The sequence below is a fragment of the Botrytis sinoallii genome, assembly GCF_014898435.1.
Source record: "Botrytis sinoallii strain Bc 23 chromosome Unknown BSIN_006, whole genome shotgun sequence".
In the NCBI taxonomy this organism is placed as follows: Eukaryota; Fungi; Ascomycota; class Leotiomycetes; order Helotiales; family Sclerotiniaceae; genus Botrytis; species Botrytis sinoallii.
Genome location: NW_024066033.1, coordinates 1,992,192 through 2,018,760, shown reverse-complemented (window position 1 = coordinate 2,018,760; position 26,569 = coordinate 1,992,192). Strand labels below are relative to the sequence as shown.

The window sequence follows — 26,569 nt, the reverse complement described above, 5'->3', positions numbered from 1 at the left end:
TTCGTACATCAGATTCGTATTTCGGACAGAGTCAAAACCCTTGGTTTGAACCTACTGGCCCTTCCCTACGAGCCTAATTCTTAAAACCTGATGAATCCGATGATAATTTCAATGCATATCATTCAGAGCCCATTTCTGATTTCAATTCTTCGGAGAAAGAAGACAATTTTCTCCAACAAAGCTTTGATATTTTGAGCAGGGTTATTTATACTACGAAGGATTTAAGCGTGTTTCGAATGCCCAAACGTTGTGAATAGACTTATATCGTCTGAGATACGGGGCTGAGCAGAAAAGCCACTACGAAGCAGACTTGCACCATGCGAGCCAATGGGCAACCTCGGCAGCTATTTCCTTCTGATTGCTATTTCAAAATTACATGTGTCCCATCAGTGTCAATCTCATCCTCGTTCATGCATTTTTACGGATATTACCCAGAAATCGACCCACGATCTCCATGAAAGGCAAAAGGCACGAGTAGGATATCTCAGAATAAAGTTTGTCCAGAATGGCACTAAGCGAGCTGATGCTTACATGATGCTGGTAATACGAGGTGGCCTATAGAAAGGAGATGTAATTTGCCAATTTCATCTCCAGGAAGTTCGCACTTGTACTCTACGAGTAATTAGTAAATCTTTTACGACTTAAGCCTTTGGTTACTGGTGACTGGTGCCACAGAAAAATGGATTTTATTTTAATGGACATGGTTACCATTGGACCAGTCATACCCCTTAGGGCTCTGGCATCGAATTTATAATACATAATATATACCTATTTAGGCTAACATCTTCCTTTATTACCAAAACCGACTAATGAGCATCCGCGAACCTAAACCTTTCTAAAACCATCTATAAACTACCTAATAAACCACCTAATCCATCAAACTATATATAGATTTTGACCAATCAATCCTGTCCTTCTGATATCTCACTTTTAATTCCCAGTGACCCCTTTTACAAGCATCCAATCTAGGCCCGATTTGTTTATATACAATAAGCAGGCTACAAGGTAATTAGCGTATCTGATATAATCGAGGTATTTCGAATAATTTGATTGGTTGAATTACTGAATGATTTCTAAAACTTATATATAGCTAATTAGAAGCTACGAATATTTTAATCGAACTAATGCTTAACAAATCCCAATCTGAAATTTGAAATACCGAATTTGGAAACTGAATTTTGATCTGTTGAACCGAGCGAAACTAACTGAAAAGTAAATCTTAATCATATCGAAAAAGTAAAGCGAAATCTGAAAGATATAAACATACCGAATTGATTTATTGAATTTGAAATATCGAAAAATTGCTGAAACCGAAAACGGGAATTCCTCCCTATATAGTTTACCAGAAAAATGGATTTTATTTTAATGGATATAGTTACCATTAAACCAGCCATACCTTTTAGAACTCTGATATCGAATTTATAATATATGATATATGCCTATTTAGGCTAGCACCTTCCTCTGCCACACTCTGTAGTGGTATTTCTTTTATTAGGCAGAAGTTTAATAGAATAATAGCGATGTTTTATCGGGTTAGTGATTACCAAGCCAATTTCCTACAGAGTAGGAGCGCAGGCCACTCCTTCAACCAAAAACGGAGCGCTTCGATGGGTTTTCAATGGAGCGCCCTAGCGAGTTTAGGGGTAAAAACCTCAGCAAATAATAGTGGGATGAAATGAAGTTAGTGCAAACACTGTGCCACGAAGGACTGTGCAGTGTGCAAGCTCCTCGGTGAAGTTTCTTAGGGGTTTCCTCAAATAGGTTCAGTTATGGAATTGCATTTGTTGTACAAGGAATCTCACTCAGATATGACAAGGCTGTGAATTTAGCTTTGATTATTCTCTTTTGTCTTTCTCTTTTACTTTCCTTCTTCTGATTCACCTTCTGAGGATATCATAACATTTTGCTATCCAAGATGGCGATACAACTATCCAAAGCAAGATATTCCCTTCAAAACCAAACTACTCGTATCATTAAAATATTCTCTATTATTGTCTTCTTCTACATCTGCACGTATTTTCTTCTACCCCGAATACAATCCACCCCTCTCACCATCACCGAAGAAGATATATCCTTTGAACAGCGCACCGCTCACATCAACAACAACTTCCTTCCCGCCTCCACCTCAGACCAAATATGTGCTTCTCACTCCCTTACATCCTATCCCAATCGTTCGCAAAAACGTAAGATATACGATCTCTTTATGGTCAATTCCGAGCTAGATTGGCTCGAAATCCGTCTCAATGAAATGAACACCGAGGTAGATTATTTTGTCATCCTCGAAGCGCCAACTACCTTCACCGGTCTTGCGAAAAACATGACCTTTCAAGAACATCGAGCCAAATTTTCTGCTTTCGAGGATAAAATCATCTATCACGTTTTGACCGATGCTCCTCCCCCAGTCTCCAACACCACATTACCCGGCTCCAAAGAATACGAAGCGAATGCATGGATCCAAGAGAAATTCCAACGGGACGCCATGTTCACCCAGGTATTTCCCAAGCTGGTGGGCGAACAGAAACCTAACGAAGGAGATGTAATACTTGTTTCCGATATTGACGAGGTAATTCGACCTGCTTCTCTTCAAGTCCTGCGCAACTGTGTTTTCCCCGTGATTCTTACACTGCGCTCGCAATTCTACTACTATTCCTTTCAATTTCGACACCGAGGAGAACAGTGGGCACATCCTCAAGCGACATTCTATCGGGGCCTAGAAAATACTATCAAACCGCATAGTTTACGTAGTCGCCATGGAGGACACGTACAGGTGGATGAAAGAGATAGTAAAAGTATCGGAAATTTGTGGAATGCGGCCTGGCATTGTAGCAGTTGTTTTAGTACGCTCAAAGAGATGAGAAGGAAAATGGAGAGTTTCAGTCATACAAATTTGAACAAGCAGGAGTTCAGAATGACGGATAGGATCGTGGATAGAGTGGGAAGAGGAAAGGATTTGTGGGATAGATTTGGTCAGGTATGTGGACAATGTTTCCTTTCTCCGAGATTTGGGATGGGAAAATGGGTTGCTAGGTGAAATTTTGGAACTATGGTTAAAGATTCAATCCATCTTCATGAATCCAAGAGGTCTCAAGCGAACCTCATCAAATTCACTCACCCTTTCAATTTTCACGTTATTCATCTCCTACCACTAAAGGAGAACTACACTAACCTTCGATCATCAACAGTGGTACAAAAGAATAGACAACAACAACGACATCCCTAGCTATATCAAAGACCACCGATCCAAATTTGGATACATGGTTGATCGCGATGGCGAAGGGGCCGGATTTGTTGATTACGATGAAGTTATTGCGCAAGAAAAAAAGGAAAAAGATTTGATTTGAGAACTTTATGCATAAAGTCTTTAATGTTATAATATGGTATATTTTATGAGGACATTTGCACTAGCATTTACGTCAGGAGTTTGGGTTTTGGATAGATGATTGGTTACATTTCTTGGAGTTTGGAACCAGAGCGCAAGATTCCCTATGTTTGAAGATTTGGTAATGAGATAAGGAAGGAAAAGAAGAAGAGTGAAATTTCACATACTCTAGAAAGGGGCATATTTTGGATTTCTATCACGTCTCTCTAGGGGTCTTTGAGAGAGGGACAGCTGTGGATTTTAATAGAGAGGAGATACTCCAACTGAGAGTATTGTACTATATGCATAATGAGCATACTGCAAACATTCAAACGAAAAATTAGACTTCATCAATTGATCAGGCCAATGTATCCAACCTCCAAGTATTCAGTAATTTCAATGCGCATCCACTAGGACACAACGCGACAGCTTCAAGCGACGATTTTATTCTCTGATGAAGGGGGTATCAAATATTATTTCATGCTATTTTCATGCCATTTCATCCAAAACAAACTCCCATCCCATTATCTATCCCTCCTGAAATAACCAGACTTTTCATTGGGAGACGGAGCTTCCATCACCACAATATATGTATTCAGCACCTTCACCTCTTATAAATCGTCAAACCATCCCATGAAATCCTCTACTCACAATTAAATCTACGCACTATTATTCCCTATTATTCCGCGATTCCATCTCCGCAGCCATTGGTGGTCCAGGTACCATAGGCGGTTCGCGGAGAAGTGATTTTTTCTCCTGACCTAGAACTACTATTGTCGCATATTCATTAGCATATATTCATTCATTCATTCACTCTCTCCCTCTCTCCCTCTCACCCTCTCCCCCTCTCCACCTCTAAATCTCGTAAGAACCAAAATAAATAAACAAAACAACTCACGTCTATCCCAAAGCACCCAGCTAGTAACAAACAATATAGGCAACGCTACAATCGTCATCGTAACTCTCCTCGCTACACTCTGATAATTTCCCGGCAGGGGTTTCTCTCCCTTTCCCCTACCCATCGAGCGCGCGCCAGCGGGCGTGGTCAGTCGCGAGGTTATAGATTGATTTAGAGCTTTCAGAGGGAGCTCAGATTTCGTGGTTTTCGTCGCTGTTCGAGCGGGTTTAGGCTGCGACTGGGAGGGTTTTGATTTAGGAGATTGAGATGGCGGAGGAGAAGAAGATTCACGAGTAGATGCAGAACGTATACTTTGAATACGCTGGACCTGTGCGAGAATCGGCGAAGCTCCCATCGTGTTTGCGTTTGCGATCAGCGAAGATCGATTCCCTGAGCTTGGGATACCCGACATATTCGGATCCAATGAATCTCTCAATTCGTCCAGTTGCACGTCGCTTTCGCTATCGCTGCTGGCTGGTATGGCGACAATCGCAGTAGATGTCGCAGGTATGGCAATATTTTTTGGTTCCTCAGTCGTAGTAGGCGTAGACGCAATCGCGGCTACAAGGGCAGATGTGCCGATTTTCGATTTCGTCGATGGAGATGCTTTCCTCTTACTCACTCTTCGTATTGCCCATGTACTATTAATCCCAAATTTCAAGCCTTCAGATTTCTCGTCTTTCGAAGTCGAAATTTCAGATAGCGAAAATGATGCTGATATATCAAGAATGAATTTCTTAGGCCTTGCTGTTTTTTTGGTGATAGTTTCAGTGTTAATAGCCGCCATTATTGATTGATACGGGCGGGGCAGGGTTGTAAAGATTCACGTCGGCAAACGCAAATGCGTTTTTGGGATTTTCATTTTGAGTTTGTTTTATTTACTTTTTATTCAAACTTTTTGTTATTCTTTCTTTTTTCCTTCTCTTTGTGTTCAATACGATGCTCAACGAAGGATTTGGATCGTTATTTGAATATTCGGATGAATGTTTCGAGGTGTTTAATGCAGGGTGTATAGTGGATGATATTATTATATCTGCCATGAATCTCTATGAAACATATAATTCGAAGATCTCAGGGAAATAGCATCTCTAAGTTGAATTCTGTTTCAGGCGAAGGGAATTGTCATGGTTCTGCTATGTTTCCTTGAAGCTATTCGCACCATTTATACAATTTCCAAACTCCAATATATGCGCAGGAGAATCACAATAAATCACACACATATTACTGAGATAAGCAGCGTAATTTCATTCATTCGTGTATCTATCTACCATCATTGGCACCTATCATTTCTATACAATCCAGTTTTCCTCCTCTCCCATCTTTGGCTCCTTTGAAACTCCACTGCTTATAAATACAATTAAGTTAGGATATCAATACCGAACGCCTGATCCAATGCCATTTTGACATTACCCATCATTAACAGCTCATTGCTTCCTCCTTGTTACCATCCACGTTTAAACCATACTCTTCTCATTCAAGTCATTACGTTCATGATTCGTCGCTTCCTGAATCGCTGCTGCATGATTTGCTTCCGCCATGTCTCTCCTAACTGGACTGTTCGCCCTAGAGTTTGCTCTGGAGTTTACCCTGCTGTTTGGATTACTCTTCTCATGTGTACTATGCGGTCTGCTTCCCGTATTTTGTCTTACTCTAAGATCTTGTTGACTGCGAGCGAAACTTCTTGCTCTTGCTCCGGTTGGCATTCTTGATAGATGAGTCCCATCTACCGCTCCTGATCCTTCACCGACATGAGTTCCTTTCTCATGAACGATTTCGTTGTGGGCAGCTTTGGCGTCAGATAGTTGTTGGGCGAAGGGTGAGCGTTTGCGGAGAACAGGTCCTTTCCAATAAATGACATAAACGGCGATCACGAGGACGAAGGAGATACATGCAAGAATGGTAGAGGCGTAAGCAAGCGAGCGAGATGGGTCAGATGACATGTCTAGGATTTTGTGTTAGCATTCTCTGGCAAGAGTCATTAGAAAAGGAATACATACTCTGGAAGAAAGGAGTAGCAGGAATTGTCAAAACACCGGCTAAGAAATCTCTCGACCATCCATTTCCACCTGTAGCAGAAGCTGAATATGGTCCATAGGCACAAATCATATAATCAATTGTCGCCATGTAAATACTATAGTTGGCAATGCCGACAATCGCTGCGAAAATCGAGGAACCGATCCAATGAATTGGTGGGCCTGTAGAAGTCCAGGCAAAACCAATAAGACCAATTGGCAAGCATGGTGCCGTGTAGAGCAAGAACCAAAGTCTAGATTCGAATTGAGCGTGTTCATCATCTGGTTTGTTGGCGCGTTGTTTGATATTGCGTTTGATGGCAGGAATGAATGCAAACCAAGCAATGAAGTATCCCACAAGAATAGGAAGGAAAGAGAGACCAAGTTCGACAGTTCCAAAACCCCATTGTTTGTACACAAGAGAAAAGGATTGGATGAACATGAAGATGAGTGCATCAGAGAATCCAGACAACAAACTCAAGGTCAAAACAATTGGCTCTGTCAAGAACATCTTGAAAGGTCTGACGAAAGTAACCAAGGTCTCTTTAATGGAGAATCGTTCCTTGAATGGCGTGATCTCGTTGGGACCGTAAATGTTTGGGTTTTCACCACTCTTTCGCATCTTCTTGGCGATTTGATCCATCATGATGGTCGATCTGGTCTCAGGTACAAGAGCCAAATGAAGGAGTTGTACAGCACCGCCAAAGATAAGTTGAATCCAGATATTCCATCTCCAAGCCAAATTAGCTTCGACGAAACCACCAACAACGGGACCCAAAACACTTCCACCAACAGATGAGAATACTACAAATGCGACGGCGTATTGTTGATCATCTGATTCCCACATGTCGGCAATCATACCCAGAGTAACGGAACCACCTGCTGATGAGAGACCACCAAGCGCACGGCCAACCATGATAGTGGCAAAATTTGGAGCAATTCCAACAGGAATTTGCCAGATGTTGACCAAGAACAGAGAAGCTTGTAAAATAGGTTTGCGACCCAATTCTTCAGACCATGGAGCCCATAGTTCACAACCGAATGCATACAGCACCAAGAAAATCATAGCACCAGCTCTTGCACCTTGTGCGCTGACGCCAAATTCGTCAACGATACCACCAATGGCGTTTGAGTATAAACTGGTATTGAAGTTCATGGAAACCTGAACCATAAAAATAACCGACAGAATCATCCATTTCTTCCAGGTAGGAAAAGAGTATCCCAATTGACCCCAACAATCTTCTTCGCTAATTTCGATCTTGTCGGACTCTCTGACATTCGTTACTGCATTTTCATTGTCGCCAGATGGGAAACGTGCTACACGATTTGCGCGGGGTGGTTGAGTACCAGGATTTTCAAGGTGAGATCCTGCACCGGTTGATGCGCCATGTTTGGATGATTGTGAAGATAAATCAGACTCCTGGAATATGGCCTTTCCTTCACTGGAGGTGGGTGTATGAATACCACCCGCCATTTAATTTTGTATTATTTGATACTGTTCGATTGATCGTTAGTCTCCTGGTGTGATTTTTCTCTTGTGATATTGAAGACTGGAAATGTAAGATTGCGTAAGAGGTACGAAAGGATATTGGAAAGAAACTTCTGAAGGAATTCTGGTTCTTGTATGAGGAATATATATGTTCAGGCGAAATACATACTTTCTTGATAAAAAAGATTATCGATCGATAAGATGAATACTAAAAACAGGGCTAGAACTAGTAGTCAAAGCAGTGAATCTAAGAGCTTCTAGGACTCTTCGTTTCCCCCGCACTCTAGACCTTGTATCAAAAACCCTAATGAGAATTACTCGTATAGAAATGTCCGAGAAGAAAAGCAAAACTTAGTTGACCTTTCTCAATAATAGTTCAAGAGGATATCAAATTATCACATTAAGAAGAATGGAAGAACTTGAAGCTCGATAAAGGAGATGCAGAAGATGAAGTAGTAGTGAATTCGTTCAATGTATCTAATATCAATTCATGGTTTCCCGCTTGGTACGTCATTTTTGGATTTTATATGCAGGGCCCCTTCAATGTGACTTCCCAACTTTTTTTGTTGGAGTCCCCCCGGGGGTAGGATCGACCCCATCATCTTGTTTTGGGAGTGACAACCAATCAAGTTGTGGAACTTCTCCTGCCAAATTTAATAGGGCTAAAAGTTTTATACGAGTATTCTTTATCATACGAGTACATCGTAGTTTGAGTTTTAGTCAATAGTTCGTGTCAGACATACCTAGAGTTAGAACTAGAAGCAACCAAGATTGATAGAGAGTGTGAATAGAGTGGCTGCTCTACTTACTCGCACGAATAACAGAGCGAGCAGAGCGAGTAAAGCGAGGTTGTAGTAGAATATCATCCGTAGAAGAAAAAAGGACGTTAAATTCAACGTGTAAAAACAATTTGATTTACTTCAAGGACCTACAACACTGAAACATGCTTAGATTTAGGATTATCGCCCCAGAATGATCTTACGAGTCAGACGAATTTCTGATGGACTGTCTGATTTGAGAATGCGGAAATAGCGGCATGATTACTCGAGCATAGGATTTGTGTTTTGAGTGAGACGTTGATGGATCGCAAGAATCGCTCCGGATCGCTAAGCACCTCCCCATGCAATCCTCCAAGCATTGCGCTTCGTTTATAAGTTTCCCCCTCAACACCGACGTTGATCTGCACCTGCATCTTTGAATGACGTCGCCCAGTTTTCACCGTGCGGGAAAAGTATATTTCCGGGTATATCTCTGAGGCGATATGGATTCGTGATATTGTCGTCTGTCGGATCTCCAGAGATTATAAGAAATTGATATTAAAATCTAGATTAGATGTGACTTCAGTAAATCTATCAAAACTTCTTTGATATTAGATGAGCCTCATGTTCGGCATTCATTCAATCAAGCATCTTTGCCAATAAATGAAGAAGCTTTCCTGAGAGTGTATATACCAATGCTTATGGGACTGGGTTGCCACTATCACGGTGGCTCAGATAAGCGCAACACTTGGCAACTGAGGCAGATTTGCCAAAGAGCAGTCTAGCACTCGGATTGACTTTGAGATTTCGGCACAACGCAACCAGTCTCTTTCAATGATACGGAAATTTATTTTATGTCTCAAAAAAAAGATACATGCCAATTAATCAACTACTGACCGTCGTTACAATGTACCATGCTCACGATTATGCATCACAAAACAAAGAGGATTCGGGCGCCTATCTGGAGACCGGGGTTAAGCCCGTCGTCTATCGTAATTTTCATCATCGTGCAGAAACAGGTTCAAGACGTTGAAATTGCCCGTTGTGTTCCAGCATCAGCAAAAGCAATATAGTGGAGAGGCGGAGGCGGGGGAAATCCGGAGGCGCCAGGTGGTAGATTGATCCAGGTTATTCAGATCATCATGAACTACTTCCACAAATTGGCCGAGTACTGACCGTGGCGGTAACAGAATAGCATCGGTTGATGGGAGAGATAATCAGAGATGCTTCAGTAACCCGAGCCGACTAATAATTAGATGGTTGTTAGTTGATCATGTGCTCGAATACTAATTGAAGGTTAAAAGCAATTCTACACACAGTACTCAGAAGACTAGTATAGTGAGTATGAACCTACCCAAGTAGTGAAATTCATACAGCTTTACTCATACCATCGATGGTCAATAATGAACGTCCACCTCTACTAACCCTAGGTAGACAAGAAATCCGCTGCCAGCACATCAAATAATTTTAGAACCTTAACTTTTGTTCTGCACTGTTTCCATCTAGACATACAAACTATTTTCGTACTATCATATCTCAAAGGTCGGTTGGTGCGTTCGGCATCCGAGTAGACAGAATGCTTACAGGACTCAACACCGATTCGGCTTGACATTGATTCGATTCGAATTGAAAGTCTACCCACCTTCCCACCTAAAGTTCCTAGTCATACATATACGGTATGTACGCAGTAGGCATGTAGTCTGCACGAATTTGATCACTAATCGAGCTTGGCGTTTAGTATGTAAATCGTGATCAATTTATTCCAAGGCAAAAACCAAATACTCCCTCTCGTCGATAGGACTTATCCCTCCGAGCGGATAAATGTCGGTCGGAAAAAGCATCCTCGATTGCTGACTACCGAGTCATTTCGTGCCTTGATTTTGCTCAACATCAGAGCTCATACATTGGCTAGCCTCACACCAAGAATTCGTACTTGGGTAGATCTGGTTCCTGGATTCATGGTACGGTCGTTTATGTTCCAGATCCTCCAGGAGTAAGATCGCGTTGGATAAATAACGTGATTGGGTTTCGAAGAATAAAATAATCGGTAGGTTAGTTAACCTCACCTGGTGGATGAACATGTATCAATGTATCATTGATCTTTTTTTAATCATTGGGATATTATACTCCTTCTTATACCCAAGTCACCATCATACAGATTCTACAACGACCAATCAGCTAGCCACCAAGTTCTTGAAGAATGATGATGTAAATTCGCAAATCAAGGTATTAAGGTTGATGTAATGCACAACATACCACACCGGTAGCCATTCCCGCTCCGCCACCACTACCGTAATGTTCCAGGCTTTAGAGATCTTCACAACGTTGAATCATTTGAGCCTCCTTTCCTTGGTAATATTGCATCAAAGGCTTTTTGTTGCTTGTCTGTAGAGTTGTTTCCTTGATTTTGGAGGTTCATATCATAGAGATTTGGAAAAAGAATGGTTTTGTTGCTGCTCTAAGGTAGAATTTCCTTGCTTTTTGACGTGAAGAATGTTTATTTCGAAGGAAGCACCGGCTTGGTGGCATCGTCTAAGTTTCGTAGTTCATTCCCTGCTTTTCGAGGTGAATGTTCTCAAGAATTCGAAGGAGGGGCAGATTTTGTTGCTCGTCTGTATATATATTTTCCTTGGTTTTTGATGTGAAGAAGTCATACTTGAAAGGTAGATAGTTTTGTTGCTCATCTGAAACGAAATTTTCTTGATTTTGTATGTCCAGAAGTTATGTTTCTGTGTTTTGTTGCTCGTCTATAGTCGTATTTATTTCCTTGCTTTAGACAGGAGAGAAAAAAATAGGTACATATCGTCGATCAGAAGGCACTTTTGTTGCATGTCTGTTGTTAAAAATCTCCTTGCTTTGTGGCTGGCGACGATCTATTATCAATCATCGTCGGTTATCTATGATGGTGATGACGGCGGATGTGGAGGGCCGAGTACCTGGGATACCAATTCTGCATGCAACAAAAACAGGTTTGCGGTCAATGAGATGAGCAACAAACAGTTTGAATTCGAAAATCTACATTATTGAACTTTGACAAGAGTTCTAGAACTCCTCAAGATTTGAAACATAATTGGCTTTGGCAGATATGTTTCGAGTCCTAGACCTGCGGATCGGAAGGTCTGCTCCATAACATTGAAGCTTCATAGCTTGAAGTTGTCTTCAACACAACGTCTATGTCTACATTTTGTGCATATATAATGCTGTAATCTTGATTTTTAATTTGATTTCACTTTCTGTTGCATATCTGATAATAGTTCCTTGGTTTTAATTCCTCCACTGATGATGATGATGATGGTGGTGATGATGTTATATTGAACAGCATTTCTGAACAACAAAAAGCAGGTTTAAAAATGAGATAAGCAACAAAACGGATGAATTCAAAGATCGGCAGTGGACATGCTGTGTTGATATATTGATACTCTCCAAGACTACTCCTTTGGTTTCTGAAAGTCGTGGCCTTGACTCGACATTTGTTTTGTTGCATATCTGGTTCTAGTTCCTTATTTTCAAGCTGGCGATGATGATGTGCTGATGGCGAAGATCATGATGACAACGACGATGATGAGGATTATGATGATATCGATATATTTGGAAAACGGTTTGAAAATCAGATGAGCAGACAAAACATTGAGAACTGGAGTTTGATAGGATATACTTGATGATCAGTGAAGGATTAGGAAGTCCTCGATATGGGGTTTGATATGAAGCTGATTTCGACATCTTCAATTTCATCAAGATGTTGTTCGTTGTCTCAGCATATTCCAATAAAAATATTTGGCAACGCTTCTTTACTTGTCAACAGAATTTATCTCCAGTTAAAAAACACGCGAAATTACTGTATCGCCATTCGAGACACGGGTTACGGCGATATATTTCCACTTTGTATGTATCTGCATCAATAAAACAGATTTCCTGGGAGAACGCGATGATCCATGTATCACATCATGATACTTTAACAACCTTCGGTCAATGTCCCTCTTTCCGACTACAATTCAACCTTCGCCTTACTTATTCGAGCCCTCGCTCCTCCGCATGTTTTTCAACCTCCTATCAGTCATCAGCTACGACTCGGCTAATGTCTCTCGCGTATGTTCTCGAATTTAGCTGGGCAACCGTGTGCCATCTTTCCCCGAGCATTTTAATCTGGTCCGAGAAAGAAAGGGCATGATGATGGTTATGACGGTCAGTGTGAACAATCAGCATTGCGCTGACGAACAGCAAACCAATTTGTGAGCCTGTACATCGACATCCATCGAATGTTGGAATATAGGTATCCCTGAGAATTTCGAGTAGTGACAGGCTGATAGAAATAGTTCCGGCACCCATACCCATGTACGAATTAAAACATCGAAAGCAAATCACCGCGCATAATATCTGATAACACTTGCCATGGTAAACGTAGCCTAGATACCTAGAGCTAAGCTGTCAGACGAACAAGCCGTATTCTGGTGTATGGATATTAAAGAAAACCTTGCGCGTCCGCGTCTCTATTGAAGCGGGATTGGTAAAGCCGCGTGGAGAGATGATGTGATATGTAGTGTGAGCTCGCCTAGGTTAATTGAAGAGCTGAATTCCAGGGATGACGCCAAGAGCCAGGTCTCCTGTTGCTGAAAATGCATGATACCGTATTCTGACAAAGTCTGGTTGATTTCATCAACTCTAAGTCGTTCGTCTAATCACTTGGCTCGCAACTTGTGGACAGTGATGAACGATTATAAAGGTCACCAAAAGTCGTCGACTCAGTATTGCTGGTGGGACATTGATGCTGTAACATTTGTGTCGGTAGCATCTAAAGTAGGTAGGTAAAAGGAAAGGGTAATACATAGCCAAGCAACAAGCCGAGCGTGTATGGCAGGATTCTCCAGATAATTGTCGCACAAGAATGATTTCAAGTTAATCCAGTGCGAGAATTGTTTAACAACAAGCTCAAACTTTGCCATTAGAACAATAATTTTTGTTCCTTCAATTGTTGTTGTGGCTGGGTTTGCAAAAAGACGAATATGCTAGCGTAACCTCAAATTGTCAAAAGAACTCTCCTAAACCTCTTGATTATACTGGCTCTCTAGTGAAACCGTATCATATGAAACACATATTGGAACACATATAACAGTATCTGTTGCCTCGCAGTGCCCCTACTTGACGGACATTTTCAGACCCAGAAATCATTGTTGCCTAAACTTCAACGGTATCAAGGGCAGTGAACGTAGTTTATCTCAGCAGACTCACTTTGCTTCCCCGTGTGCTATAGCAGGAAGCTATCCATGTGTCTCATCGCATGGTCTTTTGGTCGACTCATTTTTGCAATAATACTTTGGTACTATACTTCCAAAACGTTGGCGCGTCGTAATTGTGGAGGTATAGCAGAATGAAATGGCGGTGGAACATGCAATTCCACGTGATTGTCCAGGAAGATGTCAGTCCATTCAATTCTATTTATGACCCAAAAACTGCTTGTGGCACAGAGTGAAGCGCCATAACGATCATGGAGTTATTTGATACCTTTGTTGCATATCTAATGCCATTTCCATGTTTTTTTGGTGGGAACAATGATGTTAATGAGGCTGAAAAAGATGATGATGATTGCGGAATTGATATTGATGATGCTAGAGCTAGGGGAAAACAGGTTGTGGCCGATGAGACGAGCAACATTCGATGAAGCATCATTATCATAGGAGCATATGTTTGGTTCTTAGCTTCGATAGATATTTCTTCTAGTGTGGTGATATCATATCGTGGCTGGTCTCTACGATATAGCGATCGAATTTTCCCCATTCGTCCTATTTTTTACTTTGCTCGTTTGTTTTATGAAAGGATTGCTGTTTGCCATATCGCAACCGATGCCACAGGCATGATGGCACCCGTATGAATTTTGTATGGAACTTAAGATGTTTTAAGAAGAATATCGTTTGCGATTGGGCAATATGAGAGCCCACGATAGTGCCAAGTTTCTATTATTGGGAGTTTGGACAGTACTCTCTCGAGTCTCTCGAAGACAACGTTCCAATAGTCCAGACCGTAGTCCGACAATCAAAAGCTTTTAAGTTCTGAGTCAAGATAGGTGGTCTAAGCAATTCGAAAGCTTGAGTTCACTTTGAATATCGTGTTGCTTTCAAACATTACCTACCTAGGTAGAGTGTTCAATGTGGCAACTCAAATCTCTAACCACAGTAATGTTGACAAGGACCTCGCTGTCGAGTAGCGAGGTTCCAAGTTATGGATTCTCAATCGAATTCAATGTGGCTAAGAATTGAACATGTATATCAATGGTTTTATATGTTGTGTGCGACTTGGCGCCCGCCCTTGTGCCTGGGAGTGGAAATGAGAATACAGGCACAAAGGGGAAACCCCTTGTGAAGCTCTGCCCTCTCTCTTGTCCCTATGATTGTCCTAAGTGATATCATTATTCCAATTCATATCAATCCAATAACCCAATTGATATGGTTGTTCCGATTAACAATCATTATCTCAATTCATATCATTGTTCTATTTTATAGGAATGTCCTAATTCATGCCATATAATCACTTGTATCATTGCACACGAGGGTGGCACGGCGCAGTCTTAAGAAGCTTGAGAATACTCAAAAAACAAACCTTGTGCTAGTTGCTTCGTTCCTCATTGAAGAGTTCCTATTCAAATAAAAAACACAAAGAGTTTTGAGGAACCATACCCCTCGCCCCACCCTTTCTGTTTTCAGTGGCAACCCCTTCTTCTCCACCCCACCGCGCCACTCTAACGAACCCCACTTCACCGCTTCCCAAACCAGCAAGATTCTTCTATTCGCAAAAAAAATTGCAAAAAGAATCGAAACCCTTTATTCCCAGCTTCAAACTGAGTATGGAAGGAAGAATGTCCATGATGAACCTTCTAATAGGAATCGAACCAATATCTCCGGAATCAAAATCCGACGTGCTAACCATTACACCATAGAAGGGTTTTGAGCGACTCTTGTACATTTCGGTACGCCATTATTTGGTATATATTAGATCTGACAAACTTTCTCATGACTTTCTCTCTCTACTTTTCCAATATTGAGTGTTGCATTCTCATTTATGTGATTGTGGAAGGATGATCCGATTTTCTGAGACTATCTTACATGTAAAAAGAAAAGTTTGGATGTTGATAAAGAGGATTCGGAAGATTTACAAAGTTGAATGTCAAATTATCAAGTTCGGGTCTTCCCTCCATATCAAGGGGAAGTGTTTGTTGTAGTCTTCATTTGGCCAAGATTTCTTGGTAGGAGAAACATAGCAGTTGGTCCTGAGTTATGTTTTAATGAGTAGGAATAATCGTAATAAGATGAGCACTTTTGGGCTCCTTGCACTTATCCATCCTATCTACTTACACTTGACTAATAAATGTACAATGCTGGCACGAAGATGTTCAATATACTCTACATACAAAATGTATACTTTGCATATGACATTCTGATCAAAAAATACGTCTCTATAGCTTACAATCGGCTGCGAACGATACAATATGATGATCTATGAACACCACATGCTTCGCGGCGTCTAAGCTTCGAGACTCCTGATTTCGTCATTCTTAGGACAATAAGAAGCCATTCTTACCAAGCAATACATGTTGGAAGACGCCCATTCAGCCATTATAAATAGTGGCATGAGTAGTTGAGGGACAAAGAAATCTCCTTTTCGAGAGATTTGCCCCCAGACTTTGGTCTAGATTTTTATTCAGAGTAAGCCCGTTCATAACCCAATGAGAACTTTGAGGAAACCATGATTTATTTCCCTTCACTTCAATTCACCGGCATCAGCACTGATGTTTGCAGTGCCTGGCCCCTTTCAATTTTACCAAATCGCTTGATTTGTACTAGCAGGACATTCTTCGATCATCTACGTTTTAGGTGATAACATCACTAAGTATTTGATGGGCCATTTCCCAGGCATTTTTTCAACGCTTGTCGAATCACATTGACGATGTCTGATTCCGGCTCACTAATGAGCATAAACAATACATTCAATATCAAAACCTTCTGCGTCTTTTGGTACAATTCGAATTCCGGACATTCAGAAGGAAAGCTTGAGTGTCCCACATCTCCTAAGTCTCATTGGGTCTTTCAAGCTTGGTTTATTGCCCCATTGACAAATCCATATGCCTAGGAAATCTTCACTGTGGTCCATACAGGTCAAGTCGGAGAGCAAAACACCATCCAAACTCATGCAATATTGGGCCGAACAATTATTCGTCGCTCTCAATGTGCATATGGGGTGTAGGCATAAGAGTCGTGCGAAACGAGTCACCGAGTCCGTAATTTTGCAAATCTGTATGAGCATTTCCTTTGTTAATGTCAATTTCTAATAAACACAAAATTCGTCAAACAATGTACTCAATAGAACGAACTGTGATAGTTGCTTATGTTGATGGCTCTCTTACAATGCCATCCATGGACTCGACAAATGCCTTGCATTCTTCGTAATATGTCCCAGATAAATTTCAGCACGATGAGCACAACTGTCACGTCTTCCATTGCTTACTTGCTCACTGCGTTCAGAGCAACTGCTTTGGTTAATATAAAACTGTGTAGCCTTGGCCCTTAATCTGATTTTTTCATGATACCATGGTTCACCCACTTCTCGGGCCAGACAAATAACAGGAGAACCTGTCTCTTTTGATATCAATGATATCACTTGAATGACCAGCAAAGCGGATTACCAGAGGCGAATGGCTCAGGTCGTTTGGAGTAAGGAACTATATGCTCGAATTCGACGGTGGGTGGGCTGACATTCTGATGTTGATTGTTGAATTCAATCTTCGCAATGAGGGTAATCGAGCTATTATATCTGTCTAGTATTGTTTCTGTTATTCAGTGTTTCCACTAAAGATCGCTATGAAGATCAAAGGATCTTGAACACTTCTAATGCCTTTTTGATAGTCAAGTCCACGGAGAGATGTTGTAGGTTTCATTTACCAATTTTTGAATAGAGGGGAAAGAACTGTGAAGGAGACTTGATGGGAGAAAGACTATGAGCGAGATTGAGGAATGATCAGTATAGCACCAACACAAAGGCAACAAGATCATTGGGCTCTTAACGTAGGTGTATAAAGAAGTACGACAGATGACAGCTTGCGAGAAGGCATCTCACAAAACACTGTAAGCATACTTGGCACAAAATCAAAGCTACTTCAATCCCCATTTTATACAGATGCTTCATGAAATGCGAGTTTTCTATAATCACCCGCTTCAACAATGGTCGGTCAAGAGAGGGCATTGTATGAGCAAATTACAGATGATCTAGCATGCGCCTACACGAAGATAAGGACCGACTGTCCCAGAAATCATCAAATTAGAGAAATTGCAATTTCAAGAGAAGTGATCTTACGATACCAGAGCTCATAGAGGAATGGGCTACCACGGCAGGATATTGTCAGCGAGACTGAAGAAGACTTGAGTTCCATCAAGCATAGATAAACGGAACAAACAATTTCGGTACATGGACCTCAAGGACACCTAGGGGGGTTATCTCATTCTGCAGATGAATCAGAGCGGTTGGAATGTGCCATCAATATCGAAGTGAGTAGGGGAGTGGTATCACGTAAGACCGTTTGGGTAACCCTTGGTATGTGGTTTATTATGTTTCTGACTTCATAGAGAGCAAGAATCGAAATAGAATGGGAGCAGTTCACCAACCTTTATGATGATACTAAGATATATCATCTCTTTGAGTGTCGGAAAAGAGCATGTAACCTATTTTCAAAGCTTCTGAAGATCCCCATCAATGAGAGTACATATTGGTTTCACGAGCAGCAGATTCAGATCACGATGGCCAGTAGCTGGCTCGAAAGCACATCTTTCTAGCCACGAAGAAGAGACTCTTATTCTAGTTTCCAGAGATTTCAACTGACTTTAATGTTGTCTTCCTTTGAATGATGAAGCTGTCCAACACGACATGGAGTGATTAGAGACTTGATGATGAGTTTTCCCAACCTATTCTTTGTCGAATCATAATCAAAGGAGTTCATTACTATCATATGCTTACTAGATATGGCCTCAAAACCCTCTCAGAATATCATCTAGCATATTGCAAAGGGACGGATCCTTAACCGCGCTGAATTTTTGTACAGCTTTTCGATTGTTCAAGCTAAAGTTTCTGGATGGGCACGACAGTTACTATAAACAGACCACTATATAATTTGCCTAAGAGGTATTCTCTGTTCGAAATCCCACTTTAAATACAGCTTTTGACTGACACTCAACATGTTTATGGTTCAAGACACGACATTCACACTCTCTGAATTACATGATCGTTGAATGAGCAAGTCTATTTTCCTAGCAAAGACACACACCCTACACCTTAGAAGCCAGATACGCCGCCACTACACCTGCACTAGCTACCGTATCGAGAGATATGAGAAGTATGGTCTACAAGGCTCTAGCTGACAATTGTATTGAAATGCCGCAAGACGAGCTACAGTTATCATCACTGCGACAAAGCACCGTTTTCGTCATGAATGCGAGGCCTATGATGCTGGCATCATCGAGGCTTATCAATTTGGACTATAGAAACTGTTCCTAGAATTTACGATCTCTATATTCCAATAATTCTTGCAGCATACCATCACTCAATATTATCAATATCAATATCAATATCAATATCAATATCAATATCAATATCAATATCAATATCAATATCAATATCAATATCAATATCAATATCAATATCAATATCAATATCAATATCAATATCAATATCAATATCAATATCAATATCAATATCAATATCAATATCAATATCAATATCAATATCAATATCAATATCAATATCAATATCAATATCAATATCAATATCAATACCAATATCAATATCAGGGCCACTCGACCCTTGGAAAAGATTTAAAATTCCAATTACCGGTAGTGAAGTTGGAGCCGTGAATGTTTAATTGAAGAGCGACTCATGCCCACAGCTATTCAAAAACTTAATCCAAATAAGGTACATGTGCATGCGGAAATGAACTACAAAGTCAAATGGTCTACACTTCATTGTCAAGATACAATATGATGAAGCGGAAGGACAAGACAAGTCTTCTTGGATGTATATCATAGAATCTATACACTTCTTGTGCTCGTATATACGAAGTGTTCCTGTCGATCAAACGATCACTGCGGTTGAAGATATACACTCTACATGGCCCAAAACCCCTGGCGACACCCTGATTACCCTGAATATTCCTTCCAGACTTTAATTCACAAATCTATTCTAAATAGAACCTTGAGATCTGAAACAAGCAGACGAAAGATTCAACAATGAGGCATTTTCTTCCACATTGACATTCATACTTAAATATATTTATCGATATGAAGCCCATCGAGCGGAAAACTTAAAAAGATGAAGTGTTGATGTCCTTACCCCTGGCTGTTATGCGAGTCAAGTGTAAAGGTCCCGAGGGTCCCGAAGAAACTCTGAATTGTTACCACCCCCACTGACCCCCACCCAGTAAAACTTTTCACACTCTCAAGACACTCTCCTTTTCTGCTTGGCTTTTTGTTAGGAATATAAGATACATTTATTTCAGGTTCTTCAACAATCAGTAACCAATCAGGTCGCTTAGCTCAGTTGGTTAGAGCGTGGTGCTAATATCTGTTCTGTTCATTCAGATAGGTTTGGCACGCCAAGGTCGGCGGTTCGAAACCGCCAGTGATCAGTTCCTTTTGCCCTATTCAAGAGCTTTATTTTGATATAGAATTAGTTGCGATGAGTTGAGTATTGAAGAAGTTGTGATAGATTGAAGTTGAAGCAAAGTTCCGGGGAGGGGAGAATTTTTGCGATGATGGGGCCAGAACATTGACATTTTGTTTCTTCACATGTAAAATTAAATTCTCGCAGATTTCCTCAAGAAATCATGATCTTTGTGAAACCCTTGGCTTTACTGATGTATCTTTCAATTTGGATGTGGACCAAGTGGTGGGTTTGAAGGATGGACACAAGTCACACAACCTTGATGAATGGGTTCCACCGTGCCGTCGAAAACTTTTTCACTAAGTGGAGAACTGCTGCACGAACGGACCACAGAAACTAAGAAATGAATTAGTGAATTTTCGGGACATGAGTTGAATGATGTAACTTTCTTCACGTTTGCAAATGCCACAGAAGTCGTATGATTCATGTAGTTGTCTATGAAATCGGTAGACAGACAGAACCTCTGCGCAGGAGTAGTAGACTGACTGACTGACTTGACTGGCTTCAAAAACTAAATTAATGAGAGGTCAAGACTCAAGTCAAGATATCAAGTTCCCCCCACAAGGATCGTGGACTCGCAATCACCTATGTTTTTGATGCGATCAATAGGGAAATGAAACACTATCTCTACCCTTGCGATATGCAACCCAATTTAGCCCAATGCAAAAAATTGGCATCATATCCAAGCCACATTCATGTCTCGTATTCATATCATTCTCAATCACAACCACATTCTTATCAATTTTCCAAGACAAGACAAGACAAGACAATATTTTATCATTGTTCTCCCGCATCTTATAGTATTGAAAAAGGGTTCAAAAAAGACAAAACTTTATTGACTGTGGGCCTAATCCGGGATCGAACCGGAGACCTCTAACCATGCCTCGCGAGAGGCATGAATTCCCGAGGGGAGAAAGAGATTAATGGGAGCGATAAACTATCAGGCCGTGATGATTAGTCATTTCTTGATGGAAGACGTGAGTTGCGTGGCTACATGTATCACATATGTGGGCTGGAGTGAGAAGAAAGAGAGATCATAGAGGGGTAGCGAAGGTTCTAAAGGTTCTAAAGGTTGTGGAGATGTAGGTATTATACGGCTACAGGAGCACCATATACTCCTACGAAAATTGCAGATGTAAACATATTATTGCGAACATGATTTGATTTATTTCTATTCGACTTTTATCATTTATCTTGCTCAGCCCTCAACTATCACCCCAGACCTCCCCTTAAAAATAAACCAACAAAGCCTCGCTCGCCGCAACCGTAAAGCTCGCCGCACCAGTACTTCCCACCGTCCCCGTCTCAAAAGTCTCGGTTCCGCCAATAACACAAGTACCATTAGCGACAATCTGACCTCCAAACGATGGATTGGATCCTTGGTCCACCCTACTCAAAGCACTTCCTGCAGTCAATCTCTTCGCCTTTGTTCCTTTTCCTACCGTCAGTCCTCCAAGAACAAATGTCTCACTTCCTCTTGTCCCAGTTCCGGCGTAATAGTCACTGTTGATCAATACTGTTTTGATTGGGGCCTTATCACTGTTGTAAAGTACGTAAATACCGTAATTAGAACTACCGGAATCGATCTGTTGGATATAAGAAGATCCGGCAAAAGCTGCAGCTGCAAGCCAAGCTCCATAGTAAGGGGCGCCAGCGTCATATCGGCCCCACCAACAGTAGTAACAAGCGCCAATGGTTCCGTGATGATAATATACAGTAGTGATATTCAAAACTGTAGCCTGAAGTGTGTAATCGAGGGTCCAAAGGGCAGCTCCAAAAGTTGGAGATACAGTTGCAGCACCTCCGCCGGAGACTTGGCGTAAATATTGTTAGTCTTTGCTTAAACGTTTACCCGCAATCTCATTGAGTCATACGAAAAGGAACACACACCGGAATTTGTCTCTCCCAAAACATATTCCTTTCCAACGGCATTCGCTGCCTTACCATCTATTCCAATTGGTGCCAAATTACTAACAATCCCACTGTGGCTCATCAAATTCTGAAGAGTACCACCTGGATAATTATGATGTGCATAATCCTTCACATAAGTCCTCACAGTGACATTCCCACTAGCGATGAGTTCAGCGGCTCCCCATGTAGGTGGTGAAGCATTAGAGTTTCCAGCTTGAATTATATTTGTGGATTGAAGCGCTGTTCCTACTTGGATGTCCCAATTATTTTGAGAGGCGGCATCAATAGCAGGGGTCCATGAAGGAGATGCAATGGGTTGACCATCACTAGTATAATCTGGATGAGGTAAATCAGATTTGTGTTCAATACAATGTTGATTGAAAATTGGATAGAATGGTAGACATAGACATACATTCTGGTTCATTACCAAGTTCAATGGCTTTGAGATTTCCCATACTACCCTTTGCGGATTTTGCTGCTGCAATTGTATTTGTAATATCATTATGACCACGATTCAGTCCTTTGATAATCTCAAGTCAGATGAACATTCATCGAAAACTTAGAGTTAAGAAGAAAAATGAAGTTTACCTAACACCACAGTCCCTGGATATGTAGACGCAAGTTTCATAAAATTAGGACCAAATGTCAATGAAGCTGGTGCATCGACAGGTGAACTAACACTGTAAACGACATATGCGTTTGTATTTGCATCATATGTTGCACGATCTCTGTTCATTTGCATTAGTTCCGGAGGCTCTTGGACTCATGAAAATAACCTACTGTGTAGTACCACCAATTCGAATAGGAGGCCATGTTCCACTCAAATCTTTGAAATTTGCTAAACATTGGTTTGTAGCTGTAACATTTGTAAAGTATGATGGGTATGCAAAGAACTCGAATCTGATAAAAGGTTAGTAAAATGGTTATGGCATCAATAGTAGGATTTGAGAAATCATGAGACAAAAACATACGATAAACCAACAGGAGCAGGAGCAAGTTTTGCTGCACTGGCTGCTGCTGTCGATGGTATAGTATAGTTTACTGTGGCAGCTTGCGCAAAGGCAGGTAGTAACAACCAGGAGATTTCCTTCAACAATGTCATCTTCAACAAATAGCGAGATCTATTGAAGGCATTCCCAACTCGATTTCATCTGAATTTTCAGTGCCGGAAATCAGGGTTCTAAGCACATACTTATGTTACCCTCTCATCCGCCACCACCAACTCACGATGTACCTGCATTCTTACTTTGACCCCAGTATTGAAGCATGGCAGCGAGCATCTCGAAGATGTCGGCTTCAATTACCCCGGATTTTCTTGGGTCGCCTATCAGCAGGGTATCAAAATCGTCACATATGAATACTCCAACCGTGCAAATAAAGTTGACGTTGAGGACCGAATGATGTAGATCATCAACTTTTCTTCATAGATCAAAGTGCGGGGTGTTCGGGGATAAGTTCGGATCCCTTGTATTTATCCGGACAAGTGATAAACCGATTGCGTATTTTAGGCTCTTCCCGCAATTAATCCTCGAATAAAGTAATCGAACCCCTCATATATAGAAGACGGATGAAGATAACCATACAAAAGTGCTAACAGAAAGCCGGGCCGTGCTCGGGAACACGTTGTGTGTTAGTATTGCCCACGTCTGGAGTACATGTTAGCATCGCATTCTCGATTTCTATCACTTGACCAGCGAGCGACGACTGAAGAGCTTGGTTTCTTCAAATCATAGCTAAATCTATATTTGGGAATCTTGGAGATTATTCTCAAACCTGCATTCACGAAATGTGCTTCAGCTTAGTGCTGTTTGTTCTTTCTTGTGGTGAAACCAGAAGAGCTTCCACGGCCCCCTCCCCTCTCCCCACGTCCCCTCTAAACCGGAGGAGGGCAACCTCGTTTCAGAATCATACCCACTTACCAGTGATCCAGCCAAAATCTATAAATTACTTATTTGTCACATGATTGAAATTCCCGAATCATTTTGTGGTGAGGGACCCTGTGGTATGTGTGTATTGAATGAAAGAAATCTGTAATATTTACATGTAAACTCCACCCGTCCAGTTTTATACCGATCCAATCTACTTTTGGTCTATGACCTGTATATCTAATTATTGATCCCATGCCCGCTATGCTATGCTCATTAAACCTTGGGTCCATTAATGTCCCGCGGTCGGCTTTTTAAAAGAATGAATGTACACCTTATCGCTAACCCATCATTGTGTCTAAAAATTGAATTGAATTTACTCAGTGGGCATCCTCATCCTTCCCAGGCCACATAATCATCTTCTTTGAGAAAGCTTTGATGTGAGCAAACACAATCAGCATCCATAACAGGAATAGCACAATTCCCATTGCAGTTCCGACACCCAGTATTGGAGGGCTGTTTAATCTTTCTCCGATCTTTATAGTTGCAATGGTAAATCCCACGTTTGGAAATACATAGGCATACCAGTTCAGATGGAAGTCGTTTCTTGAAAATGCTTCAATTGCTGCGAAGGACGCGATGGCGAAGAACCAAAATGCGAGAGCCCAGAGGAAGATTGCTGACAAAAGTGCACCGAGTTGTAACATATCAGGAATTGCAGCTGGATTGGAAATCCCTGGAAGGTTGTAGTATTCGGTGAAGACCTTTGTGGTTGTCGCATCTTGGGCCATACCAATGAGTGCAAGGGCCGTGAAGGATGGAGGTCCAACTGCAATAAACATAGCAGGTCGAGATGCATCGGCAGGAAGTCCAGAGGTGAGAAGTCTACCGAAGTAAATTCCATACATCATAATAGCCAACATCATTCCAAGACCTTGGAATGTGAGACCGGCCACCAACATTTGTGCTGCAGATTCTACAGGCTGCGTTTTGGCGATGGCGGATGCGAGGGTACCGACCAACATGGCAGGGAAGATTGGAAGAACCCAACCTGGTAGAACATTGGTGATGACAAGCTTCTTGACAGTGAAAAGGATATGGTAGTAAACGATGGCGAGGAGTGTGGCTCCAATTGTATATAACCAGAAAGCTAATCGAAGGGCACCGATGAGCCAAGGGCCAGTATTTGGGATACCATATGCAGTAGAGTTCGTCATCATTGTTGCCATGGTGAGAAACCCTGTAGCGAAAAAGAATCCTTCGTGTGGGTTCGTAAGTGAATGTGTGAATGTGCCGGGGTACATTGTAAAGCGAGCGATCAGGAGCCCGATGATGGCTAAAAAGACCATGATGTTGATAACAAACATAGCTTTTCCTAGTGTGAGAATTGCGTCCGATTCGATAGGAAGGACAGAGAGAGTAAAAGCTACTCCTCCTGTAGACATTGTAGATGCGAACCAGGCTTTCAAAAGTTAGTAATGCAGAATACGTAGGGAGTCCTGGAGCTTCAAGTACCATAGGTGAAATGTCTTAAGCGCTCAGAGAAGGTGAGGTTCTGGATAGGTTCTTCCTTCTCTGGAAGTTCCTTAAGGCCAATTTCGACATCAACTTCTTCAAAATCTCTTCCAAGAATATTTTCATTTGGAGCGTTGGGAGAAACCATTTTGGCTATATTGAACTGAGCCAGCAGTCTAAATTTGTGGTTTTTACAGAGGATAAGAAGAAGAGAGTTGGGATGAGCAAACGAGGAGAGAATGAGAGACCGTTAGGTAAACACAGATACATGCAACTACTTCCGTTGTCGAGAAAAGTAGCTCGTATTATATTAGTGTTCTAATGAAGTTAGGGAAATCGACTCTGGGGAAGCATTTGACAGATGTGGGATGACGACCTCATTTTGAAGGATCTCGAGTTCACGGATACAGGAGGCGACAATCTCCATGTAGTGGAGCCCCCTTTGTCTCGTAATTACTACCAAGAATCCAAGCTGTCGAAGATATAACTAAAACGACACCAAATGGAGCATTCGATGGCCAAGTTTGCCGTAACACAAAGGAAACAACGAAAATATGCCCGAAACTGAAAAAAGTGGATGTCCAAGAGGTAAGAACTTCAGATGAAGAGCCTCAATGAGTATCTCAGGGCGACACTCTTCCACCAAGAAGACGATCTTTAAACTCCCGGTACTTTAAAATCGTCGGAGCCAAGTAAAGTTTAACTACTGAGCCTTGGCTTCAAGGGACGTCGCGGGTGGCTTCAGGCTAGGCAAGCACCCTGGACCAGCTGCATATGCAGTATTATCAGGAATTCAATGCTCCGTAATGTCCCGACCACGCCAATGCCACTGCCAACTGTTCTACATCTGTTTAACTTTGCAAAGGAAGTATAAGTATCCTGTGAAAGATCGTGATGAAGAACGGTGAACGCGTCGACGGCGACTTGGCAGGGACATCCGGTCAGGGAAGCCCCCTATCGCATGACCTATGAAGACCTCGATCCAATTTCACGAATCTAGAAGCCAAAGATCCAAATTGTGAACAGCAGTTAGATTGCCAAGAGATCTTCGCACAATATGAGGAAGTTC

General features: G+C 41.5%; 6 protein-coding genes across 6 annotated transcripts; 1 reads left to right on the top strand and 5 right to left on the bottom strand.

Annotated features, from left to right (window-relative positions):
* The first annotated feature begins 1,750 nt into the window (after nucleotides 1–1,750).
* Nucleotides 1,751–3,820, top strand: EAF02_004352 (uncharacterized protein). The gene is made up of 2 exons (XM_038900400.1): nucleotides 1,751–2,971; nucleotides 3,183–3,820. Exons 1-2 carry the CDS (start codon nucleotides 1,916–1,918, stop codon nucleotides 3,339–3,341), a joined length of 1,215 nt encoding a protein of 404 aa, XP_038760107.1. The 5' UTR covers nucleotides 1,751–1,915; the 3' UTR covers nucleotides 3,342–3,820.
* EAF02_004351 (uncharacterized protein) lies at nucleotides 3,814–5,043 on the bottom strand (the record flags this gene model as incomplete). Its single annotated transcript, XM_038900399.1, has 2 exons — nucleotides 3,814–4,128; nucleotides 4,257–5,043. The coding sequence occupies 2 exons, from the start codon at nucleotides 5,041–5,043 to the stop codon at nucleotides 4,028–4,030; spliced, it is 888 nt and encodes a 295-aa protein (XP_038760106.1). The 3' UTR covers nucleotides 3,814–4,027.
* A 396-nt stretch (nucleotides 5,044–5,439) lies between these two features.
* EAF02_004350 (uncharacterized protein) lies at nucleotides 5,440–8,194 on the bottom strand. Its single transcript, XM_038900398.1, has 3 exons — nucleotides 7,927–8,194; nucleotides 6,254–7,763; nucleotides 5,440–6,198 (listed from the first exon to the last, which is right to left on the bottom strand). Exons 2-3 carry the CDS (start codon nucleotides 7,740–7,742, stop codon nucleotides 5,711–5,713), a joined length of 1,977 nt encoding a protein of 658 aa, XP_038760105.1. The 5' UTR covers nucleotides 7,743–7,763; nucleotides 7,927–8,194; the 3' UTR covers nucleotides 5,440–5,710.
* Nucleotides 8,195–19,090: 10,896 nt separating this feature from the next.
* On the bottom strand, nucleotides 19,091–19,468 carry EAF02_004349 (uncharacterized protein; the record flags this gene model as incomplete). Its single annotated transcript, XM_038900397.1, has 2 exons — nucleotides 19,091–19,353; nucleotides 19,435–19,468. 2 exons carry the CDS (start codon nucleotides 19,466–19,468, stop codon nucleotides 19,091–19,093), a joined length of 297 nt encoding a protein of 98 aa, XP_038760104.1.
* A 1,970-nt stretch (nucleotides 19,469–21,438) lies between these two features.
* On the bottom strand, nucleotides 21,439–23,222 carry EAF02_004348 (uncharacterized protein; the record flags this gene model as incomplete). The annotated part of the gene is made up of 6 exons (XM_038900396.1): nucleotides 21,439–22,022; nucleotides 22,100–22,456; nucleotides 22,533–22,640; nucleotides 22,709–22,848; nucleotides 22,901–23,020; nucleotides 23,092–23,222. The coding sequence occupies 6 exons, from the start codon at nucleotides 23,220–23,222 to the stop codon at nucleotides 21,439–21,441; spliced, it is 1,440 nt and encodes a 479-aa protein (XP_038760103.1).
* A 1,143-nt stretch (nucleotides 23,223–24,365) lies between these two features.
* On the bottom strand, nucleotides 24,366–25,648 carry EAF02_004347 (uncharacterized protein; the record flags this gene model as incomplete). Its single annotated transcript, XM_038900395.1, has 2 exons — nucleotides 24,366–25,447; nucleotides 25,501–25,648. 2 exons carry the CDS (start codon nucleotides 25,646–25,648, stop codon nucleotides 24,366–24,368), a joined length of 1,230 nt encoding a protein of 409 aa, XP_038760102.1.
* Nucleotides 25,649–26,569: the final 921 nt, after the last annotated feature.

Excerpts from the sequence above, each read along its gene's own strand:
- EAF02_004352 (XM_038900400.1), top strand. The coding sequence starts at position 1,916 with ATGGCGATACAACTATCCAAAGCAAGATATTCCCTTCAAAACCAAACT. Across the intron at positions 2,972-3,182 it reads TGTGGGATAGATTTGGTCAG|TGGTACAAAAGAATAGACAA; the intron begins GTATGTGGACAA and ends GATCATCAACAG.
- EAF02_004350 (XM_038900398.1), bottom strand. The coding sequence starts at position 7,742 with ATGGCGGGTGGTATTCATACACCCACCTCCAGTGAAGGAAAGGCCATA. Across the intron at positions 6,199-6,253 it reads TGCTACTCCTTTCTTCCAGA|ACATGTCATCTGACCCATCT; the intron begins GTATGTATTCCT and ends ACAAAATCCTAG.